The sequence below is a fragment of the Pelmatolapia mariae genome, linkage group LG23 (assembly GCF_036321145.2).
Source record: "Pelmatolapia mariae isolate MD_Pm_ZW linkage group LG23, Pm_UMD_F_2, whole genome shotgun sequence".
Classification (NCBI taxonomy): Eukaryota; Metazoa; Chordata; class Actinopteri; order Cichliformes; family Cichlidae; genus Pelmatolapia; species Pelmatolapia mariae.
Window position 1 is genome coordinate 5981700 of NC_086246.1, and position 12818 is coordinate 5994517.

Below are 12818 nucleotides of genomic sequence, written 5' to 3' on the forward strand. Positions count from 1 at the left end.
CCGTAAGCACGCTGCGTTACTGCGTTACTAAAACCGTGATTTTTTTGCAAGTGTCTCATGATAATGACGTAAGCGAGTGCGACGTTTGTGACAACAGCTGTGTGCAGATCAAAAATGGATAATATATCAAGTGCGGAGAGAGTATGAGCGTGCAGCGTTTAAAGCGTGGAAGTACTGACCTTACTTTGAGTTTGATTCCCGTAAAAAGTGACAAAAACATTAGCGTCCGCTGCTCACTGCGTGGGAAGAAAACTTCTTTTAACAGTGAAAAACCCCTAAACGTCCGAGCAAGCACCGAGTAGCTACCACGGAATGTGAAATTCACAGAGAAACTGCCGGATCCTTCCATTGACCGCTGCGGCACACCTGCACCAGGGCAAACCTCCGCCTGCCCCACTCCTGCTATACAGGTGAAAATAGAGCAACAGGACCGCTGAGTCTTTGATTTTATTTATTTTCTGCTGTGTTTTACTTGCATTTATTTGAAAGAGTGTAAACACAAAAAACTATTTTATTTTATATGCAGGAAATAGGTTTAAATGTTAAACAAATTTCTTCCAGTCAGAGAATGTTGCATATAATTTAATGTTTGCTTGATGCATAAAGTTAAAAGATTAAAACTAATAAAACAAGTTTTAAAAAGAGACTTTTTCATTTGATTACATTTTATATGATGGATTATGCAGAAAAAGTAGAACTGGGCTGAAAGATCTGTCGCTTTATCACCTATTTGGGGGATAAATCATGTTTTAAAAAGTAACTAAGTAACTAATTACTTTTGAAAATAAGTAATCAGTAAAGTAACGGGATTACTTTTTTCAGGAAGTAATCAGTAATTAGTTACTGATTACTTTTTTCAAGTAACTTGACCAACACTGGTCATGACACAGTCTGAAGAGATTTCCTTCTTCATGTGAATGAATGTGTGTCGTAACCTTCCCTGCCTTTCACAGACACTTTCAACTCTAGAAAGCTTAGTGCTGAAAAGAGAGCCAAAAGATCACAGCTGTGGTATTAGTGAAAATGCAGCCTTGAACAGTAACAACTGGGATCAGAAAAGCAACAAAAGAGTCCGTTTTTAAAAGGTGGGAGCATGAAAGGCCTCACACTGTGGCTGCATATTCATAAATCTTGGATGTGAACATGAGTCACTCAATACTTGAAGGAAATTTGGCCATTTCCCCTTGCTGTTCGGTGGAATATAGAAAGAAAAATAAATAAAATAATACATTTAAAGATGTATTACTTCCTTTTATACCTCCTCATCTTTTTGGATGAGAAGATATAAAACATAGATTATTGTGATAAGATTATGGTAGATATTCATCAAGCTAAATGGAGCAAGGTGCAGCTGAAAACAGGCAAAAAGGGTTAACAGATTAGCAACATTAATACAGCATTATTTTGTGTTTGTGCTTCATGGTTCAGACAATTCACTTTGTATTAGCATACTTTTTTCTTGATGCACTTGTTTGACTTGTGGTCACTAATTTTAGAAAAGCTCTATAAAAATATGACATTTTAATTACATACAGTGAAAAGACATGAAACAATGTGTAGTGTGTTTCAATTTTTGTTGGATTTGGCTGTATGTAGGCACTAGGGTCCATCCCCCTGAGCTTGTAGGGCACCGCAGTTAATTGTAGGTGCTGGATCAGTCCAATCATCTAACTGCACGAGTACAGAAGAAAGGAGGCTGAATAATACTGTAACTGATTAGAACTTTTATAATGAGAAAACATATAAAAATGACTGAAAATATTAATTGATTGATTTTATTTCCCAAAAGGAGACAATTTGAACCTTAGGGAAATAAAAAGCTGAACTGCACTGGCTTGGAAAAGTCAGTCTTTTTGTCTTTGCTGCAACACTTTCCTCCAGTGCAGCACAAAGACCTGAAAAATGTCTTCTGGTTTTACAGTTTGGAGTAAATCATGACCACTGAAAGATTAATCTGCTGGTAATGCCAATAGAAGGGCATATGAAGGAAATGTTAACACTGTTTTGGGTCTCACAATTGAGCCTTATGTTAAGCAGTAAAACAGAACCAATGTGCGAGATGTTGGAAATGTAAAAACGGGAGTGAGTCAGCCACAGCATTGTCTTACTCTGTGAGAAAGCCCCCCGAGGAAACACCTTCACTCTGATTAATACACTACAGCTGCATGCCACCTCCCCAGTCTACTGCAGAGGCTGATAAAGGAACATACACACTCCAAACTGCCTCCCTTTCTTGTGCTTCCCATTTCGTGTATCCACATCTCCATATCCACATCCTCTCTTTATTCAAACAAATGAAAAGAACGGCTGGGCATTTCTGTTGCCGACAGCCAGCGCCTCGTTTGCTCGCCCAGTGAATTCAGTAAGAAATCTAAAAGGCTATGAAAATACAGTCATCTGAACGTGCTCAGCACCGGCTGTAGCGGATTTTACTCTTTCAACTTTGGATGACAAAGAATAGGTGTCTTAATCTCTCAACTCACTCGAGGTGCAGAAAAACTATAAATCCAGTCTGATCCTCAGCTGGCAGGATATTTTGACATTACACTGGATTTCTGAAAAGGCCAACTCAAGGGATATAAATATGATGGACAGTGAAGGGAGCTGTAACTGGGATACACATGTCACTCCCTGCTGAGTTCAGTCTGTAGAGGTAATTTATTATAACTCTTTTAGCCACTGTGCCTCACACTTTTGGTTCTATATGTGCAATAATAAGACCTAATGTGATGCCGACATAGGATGCAATGTAATATTTGGCCCATTTACCAAGCCATAGATGTTGCACAAGCTTCACATTTTGTGTAATGTCAAAGTAAAGAAGTCCATTGTAGGTGGCCTGCTTATGTAGTCTAAAGCCTCTGTGTTGTGCTTTCCTATAGATTCACCTCCAAACACAGGGGCTCCCACAGCTTTCAAAATTGCATTAAAATAACTCAGAGACATAATGCTGCCTGGACTAATGTAGTGTGCCATGTTTCACCATGTCTGGTCTGACGAAAACCTTTGAAGACCCCGTTGGATAAAAGTCATTGCAGTGTTGAATAGAGCTGAACAGCATCTGTTATGGAGGATTTCAACAAAAACAGTAAAAAATGAGGGTCGGTACGTTTCTTTGCCTGTACCAAGAATTGCATGTGGCTGAATCTTTTATAGGCCAACTCCTACCAAACACAAATCACAATGCACAGTAACTATAACAACACTTGCATAGGTATGGCGATATGGCAGCCTCGCTTCTGTCAGTCTGCCCCAGGGCAGCTGTGGCTACAACTGTAGCTGCCTCCACCAGTGTGTGAATGTGAGAGTGAATGAATAGTGGAATTGTTTGAGGGTCTCGAAAAGCGCTATATAAATGCAATCCATTATTATTATTATTAATTATTATTATTATTATTATTATTATTATTATTATTATTATTACTCTTCTGGCCTGGTTATTGCTTCAAACGTGGAAGGAAAGATGAGACATCACGACTGCTTCTATTTGTTTTCTTTGCTGCAGCATTTTTGATTCACCACAAACTGAAAAGACCTCAGAGAGCTTTGGAGAAAAGTCACAGCAGTCTTCTCATGACACTTTATATTTAGAGGTTTCATTTCATTGTAATAAAAATATAGGTACAATTCTGTCTGTCACCTGCAGGACTGTTATCTTTTTTCAGTAACACTATTCTGAATCATTGAGTCTGGGCCTTTTTCATGTATGTATCCTGATAAAGAGCATTTAAAAAAACACTTTAGGAAAGTGAAAGAACCAACGTGAACAGAGTGACTCAATTTAGCCCAACTGAACTAAGGCCTTTTGTACAGTTAAATCATTTGTACAGCATATTGAAGAGGAAATCTTCTATTTAAATAAACACTCCCACTGTGGAAGACAAACAAAGCTCTGTTACTGACATTATAGATCTGCACCAAATGTGTCTCTGGGATAAGAGATATCAATAATATTGCTTTATTTGACTGCAAAACACAGTCATCTGCTGGTTTAGAGGTAAGGGAAAGGGAAGTGACTAAAAGGAGATGGGACAAAAGACACACATGGGAGACAGTTTAAAATGAATTACTAATTATTAAATGTATTGGTCGTATATAAACACAAAGAGAGTGAACATTTTATAAAAACTTGGATAAATAAAAACTGGTTCTGAAAAAAGTTTTGATATGTAAAATGAAAAAATAATACTGCAGTTTGAACTTTCATAAACCCATATTCTACTCACAGAAGACAATATGTTTCTTAGTTTAAATGTATCAAATGTTTAAAGTCAGAAAACATACCAGTTTAAGAGAAATATTACACCATTCTGAATCTGATGGCTGGATGCGGGCAACAAAAAGCTGGGACAGTCAGTCCTACTAAAACAAAACAGCTGGAAACAGTTGTGGGTGTACATGAGTATAGAAAGAGGATCTTAGAGAAGAGTTTCTCAGAAATAAAAATGGGCAGAACTTCACCAATCGTCAAAAATAAATCTACAAATTCAATGATTTAACATAGAATTAGAGTCTCATTTGCATAAATGTTACTTGTGTTATTCAAGTGTTGAAATGCAAAGAAATAAATACAAAAGAAAGTTTGTTCCTCTAAAACAGTTATATAACTATACCTTACATTTATTTTAAAAAAAGGTAAATACACAGTTCAAAGTGTGGCAGATAACAAGCAGGCTTAACCTGTTATCATTATTTGCATATAAAAAGTCACAAACCATAATTTAGTTTCTCGTGTGACTCATGGCTTCACCCTCCTATCATCCTCTGGGTCAATTTGACCCCATTCAATGTTTATCATTCAAAAAAATCATAGTTAACTGGATTTTCCTAATTTGATGGGGACAACTGACTAAGGATCAAATTTTCATAATGACATTTTTTCAATGCGCTGTACACATTTTGCATACATTGGTGTTCCTTTGGGGTCAGTTTGGCCCCACGTTGTTTTAGCTCTGTAAAGCGTGTCTGTCTGTGTGTGACGTAAAATCCTTCCACCTGTGTGTGACCTACTATACTCACACCTGCCGAATTAGAACTGATGCTTCTCAGTGGTGGGCGGGAATTTTCTGCAAGGACATTGGCAGCTCATGCAAAATAAGCAAACTTATAAAAGCTTCCATGACAGCCTTCTATCTAAATGATTACTCTTGGTGCACTGTGTACTCTGCAGTCCGTATGCTCTCTAAAAAAATGTCCTCTGGGAAAAGCTTTACTGTCAATGAGGTTTTGGCACAACTCTTTGACAGTGAAAGAGACATGGAGGAGACTGTGTCAGAGACAGAGGATCGTGTTAAGGAGGACACTGACTTTGAGGAATTCTCATCTGATGAGAACGAGAGTGTTGACCCTCCTGTTGTCTCTCAGCCACCAGCAGAAACAATCCCCTCCAATAATATGGTCCCTTTCTCAACTCCAAAAACAGGATAAACTGAGTGCTGCTAATATTATCAGAATGGTTCCAGACCCCACCAGACACGCAGTCAGCCATGTTTAGGACATCAAGTCATCATTTTAGCTCTTCATGACACCATCGATGTACTTTGAATGACAAATTTAGAGGCGATGCTTTATGGGGACAGCTGGAAATACTTGGATGTAACTGAAGCTTACATTGGCTGGCTCATTTTGGAAGGAGTTTACAAGTCAAAAGGTGAAGCAACAGCAAGCCTTTGGAATGCTGAGACTGGAAGGGCAATATTTCCAGCCACCATGTCTCTCAAGACCTTCCAAGTTTTGTCCCAGGTTATACGCTTCAGTGACGAGGAAACAAGGCAGGGCCGACAAGAACGTGACAAACTTGTGGCAATAAAGGACATGTGGCACAAGTGGGTACAGCGTTTACCCCTGCTGTACAATTCAGACCCCCATGACTGTGGACGAATCATTCGTGGCTGCTGTCCATTTCGTCAATATATGCCGAGCAAACCTGCCAAATATGGCATCAAAATATGGGCAGCATGTGATGCTCAGTCCAGCTTTGCCTGGAATAAGCAATTTACATAGGCAAGTTTGACCTGATGGGGGCACTAGAGAAAAGGGCATGCCATCACCAAAAACCAATAGGGTTCATCCACTTGTGGTCATTAATGTTGTCAGTTATTTTGACAACATTTGAATGCAAACTTTTCAAGATACATTTATTCTAAATTAAAAGTTTGGCCTGATGGTGGCGCTAGAGTTTCATTATCAATGGGGCTATTTATGTAGTCAAAAAATAAACAAAGTGCCTGACGCAAACACTTGGTCAACAATTGTATGTTTACCATTGTCTGGAGGCAAATATCCCTCAGGGTGAAATAGGTTGGTAATATTTGAGGAGAATAGGACGGTTAACAACACGTGCAACTCTGCAGCCATTTGTGTAGTTACATTCAAACTCTATAAGTCAACTGTGATTTGCGGTTCCTCTTTGGATCCACAATCAGGACACATAGAGCTGAGCTAATTTTTATAGAGCACAAAACCAACGTCTGAGTGAAAACACAAGTCCATCTCACTATAGAAGCACTCTAGAATAAGATCAACCACACTCTGCAGGAACTCTAACCACTCCTACCTTCCTTTTTCCGGCACTCAACGGACGGTAGCAAAGATAGCGAGTCTTTACTCCAAAAAGTCCAGTAAAAATGCTTTATTTGCTAACAGTCTGACTATGCAGCAAAAGCCAGTTAGTTATAGTAAGGTAACTTTACCAAACATTAAATGATGCTGCACAGAGAATTCAATTTAAACACATGCTTATCACGCGTTTAAAACTTGCCTTTTTGTCCTTCAGGAGGGAAAATGAGCCTAAAATGGTGACAGTGCAATCGCTGTAATGCTCTGTGCTCTGTATCCTACACAGACCATCACCAGTCTGAGAACTGGGAACTCTAAAGTGGACATGAAACACTACACTATGGAGCCTGACTCTTAAACATTGACATAGACTTGTGAAGGTGGGATTAAGAAATAAGTCCTTAAAGTTATCAGAGCATGTTTAGTGCCATCTTGTGCCAGCACACAACATAAGGTCATTGGTCAGTTGGTTGCGACTAACTGACTTACATTAGTTTATGTTAGGTAACTGGTGACAGAACTGATAACTCAGATGAAAATAATGAGAACAAAACTAAAAATCAGTCTGTGGGGGGGTCACTTTTGTAGCGCCCCTGGCTGCCACATTGAGTTTTATGTTAACAAACCAAGGATATGCTATCCAACTTCACTCTCTATCTCTCAAGCCATAAGTGGTTTTTCACTGTTTGGCCAGCTGCCCTGAAACAGGTAAATCCACCTGTTAGCTGTAATGTGTTTGTAAATGAGGACTATGTGCAGGAGACCCTATTTGAATCACCAGACTGACAATCTGGAGTCTGACACTCTAATTTTTCCTCGTCCGCCCGGGTGTGATGAACTGCACAAACCAGATGTTGACCAGATGTGATCAGGACTATTTTACGCAGTAAAACAGTCTCATTTGCCAAGAACACTCAAGCAGTTTATTACATAGTAACAGACTATTATATACATATTGTATGTATATAATAGTCTATACTAATCCATATATGTATATGTGTGTGTGTGTGTGTGTGTGTGTGTGTGTGTGTGTGTGTGTGTGTGTGTACGGGTTCGTACTATCCTGGTGGGGACCAAAATCTGACTTTTACTATCCTGGTGGGGACTTTCTGCACCGTGGGGACCAAAATCCAGGTCCCCTCGGGGTTGAAAGCAATTTTCACACTCAAAATGCGGTTTTACTGTCAGGGTTACAATTAGGTTATGGTTAGGTTTAGGGTAAGGGTTAGGGTTAGGCATTCATTTTTAATGGTTAGGGTTAGGGTAAGGGGCTAGGGAAAGCATTATGTCAATGGGATGTCCCCACGAGGATAGCAAACCAGACACGTGTGTGTGTGTGTGTGTATGTGTGTGTGTGTGTGTGTGTGTGTGTGTGTGTGTGTGTGTGTGTGTGTGTGTGTGTATGTGTGTGTGTGTGTGTGTGTGTTTTGCATGGAAGTGCTTAATAGTCCTTAATAATTTGAGATTAGCTCCCAACTGTGCACCAAAGTAGGATTGTGAGATTATCCCTCTCTTCAGCACTTTTTAATCTACAGCGTACTCAAGGGCTCAGACTAAATTTAGCATGGAACTGTCAAAGATATGAGCCAGACACACAACTTGATGTGTTTCACTGTCCTTTCAGAGTCTACAACAGATCTACAACCCCTGATCTTCATTGACTCCAAGTTACACACTGTGCTTTTAGAATCCCGTCCACAGACGATGCTGCAGAGCCTGAATTGTTGAAGTGCTCGGCTGGTACCATTAGCACACCTACTCCAAATCACAAGTACTCCTTCAAACAAGACAGTGTGGAAAATCAGCTAATATAGAAGTCTTCCACTCAAACCTCATGCTTTTTAAAAAAAATTTAATCACACAGTGCTCTTGGTTAACAAAGCAACGTGGACTCTAAGCCCTTTGCCTTTCTTCTTTCTTTTTTCTTTTCCAAAGAAAGAGGAAGTGCAGAAATTCTTGTCAAAATGTGTGGTTATTTCAACCACTGTGTGCTGACTGTCAGGAGACCTCAGTGGCTGAGCTCTAGGAATCAAATTTGCCAAAGAAATCAAGTAAGTAATAAATTAATAGGTAAAAGGTAATCGGCAATTAGAATCTGAAAAAGAAAATCAGGCAACCTGACCACCAAAAGACAGGTGTTGATTGCTTGCTAATCACGGGCATACAAATGTGCAAGCATCACTTAAAGTATGTAAACAACAGTCGTGGGTAACTGGTCAGAAGAGTCTGTTGACAGCTTGTGCAGGTGATCCTCACTAAGCTGCTGACCACACTGCATATGTTTCACATCTGTTACAGAGTTCACACATACATGTGGGAGATTCATTATAGTTTGGTCATAAACTCAGACAACAACTAGTATCCTCCTCTATCTTTACATGACTTTTACCCTTAATAAAACTCCAGAAGTATCATATCTCAATAAAGACCATTCTAAAGTTTTTATCGACCTTAAGCAAACTGTCAGTGTTTGACTGGTTTGAGGTTTCTACCTGTGCTTTCTCTCTCTGCTCTCTGAGGTGGAGAGGGGGGCTGGTCTGTGTTCTGCCCACAGGTGGAACTGCCTTTCCCAGGCTCGCACTCTTGCACCTGCAGTGCATCCTCTCATTATGACTGTGCATTTATGAATCCACTGTGGTGCTAATTTGGCTCACTCATTAGTGCTTATTCCTGAGTTATTTGTCCCATAACCTTGTGCTTCTGTTTTTTCTCCCAGTTCCCCATCGGTAGCTCGATTCCTGGTCCATGGACGATTTAAGTATGTTCCAGTAAGGAGTCACCTGAATGTCACACAGTAAATGACTCTCTGTGGATTTATGGATAAATTCAGTATAAGGTTGATTCAAAAAATTTTAATGCTCTGTAATACTGAACAGGATGTATTTATTTATCATCACATCTTTTCTTGAAATGAAATATGAATGATAACACATGAAACTGGGTTAGCCAAAAAAGATCAATACATGGATTTGATGGTTAAAGATCAGTGTTATTAGCTAAAATTAACAGGTAGTGACTTTTTATTTCCCAGTTCATTATCATGTCATAATAACTTTGTGCTACTCACTCTGCTTTAAAGAGGTTTTAAAATGTGCTTTTATTAGCAGCTGACTTGCAGAATTATAATTCCTGTATATACCGTGTTTTTGTTATATCAGCACAAAAAACAATTAAATGTTTTGTAGATGTAGTTAACCAGAAAATCACAATTGTGATTATTTTTTAAAATATTGTTATGTAAATGATTTAACATTATTACCCTGTGGATTCATGGAACTTTGAAGGAAATGTGGCGCTTTAACAGTGTACACTTGAAAGGAGGATTGGGTCATTGCCCCAGCGCAGCACCTGTAGGTGATGCAGACCTGTCTCACATCTAATCCAAGCTCACGTCTTCTATTAGTGGATGAATAATTCACTTAGTAAATGTCTTTCAGGGAACGGTGAAAGCAGTCTGTCAAGGAAAGAGCTGTGCTTTAGTCATAACACAATACAAAACTGCAGAATCATTACAAAATGGAAGTGGCAGATTGATGTGAGACTGAGCAGGTGTTGGGAGATGAATGTAAGTCTGCCAGAGGAATACTAAAGCTCAAATAAAGTGAAATATAAGCTGTAAAAACACAGACACATGACAGCGTGCAGATAAACGGGGTTTTCCTACCGTCCTCTGTGGGGACATAGATGTTCAGATAAAGGCAGTCCTCGCTCTGCTCCTGCACGTAGGTAACCACTGTATCCAAGTTAGCCGTGAACCACACGGGGAGCATATCATTGAGTAAAAAGCGGTCCTCTAAGAACTGAGGACAAACTGAAGGAAACTGAGTAGCATTCCTGATACCGGGCCACGACATGGGGGGCTCCGGTGGTTGGAACCTCCGCTCCCCCGTTGGGGCCATTGCATATGGAATCCCCAAATACTGCTCCACTGGTCCCAGTATCTCATTGGGCAATGTAAGTTTCACTCCCCGCAACTTCCCATAATTGGTGGTGACTACAGGGTGCTGCTGGGCTTGAACAATAGCTGACGAGATCAACACCAGCCCCATCCACGATAGAATGCTGACCTTAGCCATGCAGTAGCACATCCATGAAAAGCCTCCAGATGCTGTCATGCTCCTTTTGTGCTGAGCCCGAGCCTGGCAGGTTGTGGTTTTGTTCCACGCTTGGGTCCTTGGCACCCCACCAAGAAGCTGCCTGCTTCTCTTCAGGATGCAAGTTGAGCACATGAGCCCCGGCCAGTCAAAGCAGCTTTCTCAGAGCTCCCCATCTCAAGACTCTGTGGAGGTTGATGGCTGCTGGGTAACTCTCACTCCCAGAAGAAAGCACTCTGAAGAACACTTTGGTTATCTCAAGTCCAGCTTGACGAGATAGATAGTCCTAAAAGAACAACAAAAAGAATGTTGAGTGTTTCCACTATGGCATATTTACAGTGTTATTCCAGTTTACCAGATGAGTCTGAGAAGATTAATCATCTTTAATTCAGCAAATTATTAGCGAAGAAATTACTTGGATATATAATGTGTATGCACACGTATGTTCTTGAGAGGGTGATCTTAACCTTGGTTATCTCCTAAATGGTTTTGTTGGTTAGGACGAAGGACAAAATTTTGACTTTAATTTAAAAAGTGTTCAAACTTTTATTTGAAATGATTTTCTGTGCTCTCAGAATATATTGTTTGGTTTAGATTTTCTGTAAACTTACCTTGACCTCACCCCCAACTGTAATGTTTCTATGTGTCGTTTTGCATCATAAATTGACACGTTAATGGTTTCAAAATGTTGCTTTTTAACAAGCAAAACCACGATTCTTGTCTTATATTAAACAACCAGTTTTGGTGCATGTACCTAACCACATTTTGAGTGAAAGTAGCAGCAAATAGTGTAAATAAATATACTATAAAGTGTATACGAGTCTAAACAATTCTTCCTGTTTTCCATATTCCATTCCTACATCCTGTTTTGCTGTTTTGCTGTTTTGTGTCGGTGGCCAGGAATAAAGTCAAAGTTTGATCTGACCTCTGCGACATTCTTAACTCTCTGCTGATTGTGTTAACATTCATTCGAATAAAACATGTGTTAACTATACTTTATTATTATTGTTATCATCATCATCATCACATTGGTTTTTGTTTTGTTAAAGTGACCGAAGGCAGCAGTGTCCTGCAGTTAGTCTGAAAACGTCTTCATTTTCACTGCTTGCTGCCCAAAAACTAAAAATGAGAATACTTTGTTGGCTCCAGAACAAAAGAAAAGAACGAGTAGAGGACTGTGGAGGATTGAGACTGGTGGAAATGAGTCAATAACAGCACATTTTCTTTGGTGAGGGAGTTCTGGAAAGTTCCTGGAATTATAAATCTATCCTGTAGGCTCTGAGGCATCTCACTGATATTAAGTCAAGGTCCTGTTATAGCACCTTCTTCATTTTAAACTATATAGTTTTCATATTTTATTGGTTGAGGAAAATCAGCTCCAATCAAAGTGTGTTGATTAATTATCCTCTCATTAAGTGCCACTGAAAGCAGCCAAATCAGTAATTCAATCTCATGCTGACCAGCACTGAGTCCTTTCTCAAAATGAAAAAACAAAACTGCATGAATAGATGAGCAGGATATTAGTAAGAGAGTCAAAGTACATGCCGATCTGTCCGATTCCAACAGCTTTACAATAATGATTAGTAAAACAGAACAGAGAGGAAGAAACTGTTGACTACATGGATCTCACATTTACGACTGTCTGCCTGGGAAAATAGTTAAGACAAAGGAAAATGGCTGTACAGGCACCCTGACATTAACTGAGTGAATTTACCAAACATTAACATCACAAAGTCAATCAGCCCTATAATGAGTGTGGATGTAGTGAAAAGAGAGTATGTCCCTGATCAGTGACACTGCAGTGCAGCAAGTATAATTAGTTAAAGTCATATCACAAAAAATTATAAAGCATTTTATAGTTTTCAACCAATGTTTTCATGTTTCAGGAACACTGTATATGCCTGTAACACTGTGTAACATGTGACTATAGTTGCCTGCAATGCACTGGGTGTCTGCTGCTGTGCTCCATATATATCGCGGATCATTAGTTTCTATGATCAGATTTACATTTAGTTTGTGAAAAGGGACTCACATAAATACAGAAAAACAAGAGATCTGCTTTTATTTTGTTCATGTTTAACAAAATAAAAGCAGACACAAGTATACACATTTGTGTTGGCTGCTAGTAGAAATAGTTTCCCTTACAAATAACTTCCATTCACTGAA

The 12818-nt window shown here is 39.3% G+C and overlaps 1 protein-coding gene across 1 annotated transcript in view; it reads right to left on the minus strand.

Moving 5' to 3' along the window:
• Positions 1 to 12818, minus strand: part of nlgn4xa (neuroligin 4 X-linked a) — a 118420-nt gene that overhangs the window by 94644 nt on the left and 10958 nt on the right. The window contains exon 2 of the mRNA XM_063466283.1: positions 10223 to 10938. Within this exon, the coding sequence (XP_063322353.1) occupies positions 10223 to 10787 (565 nt within the window). The 5' untranslated portion in view covers positions 10788 to 10938. The remainder of the gene's footprint in view (positions 1 to 10222; positions 10939 to 12818) is intronic.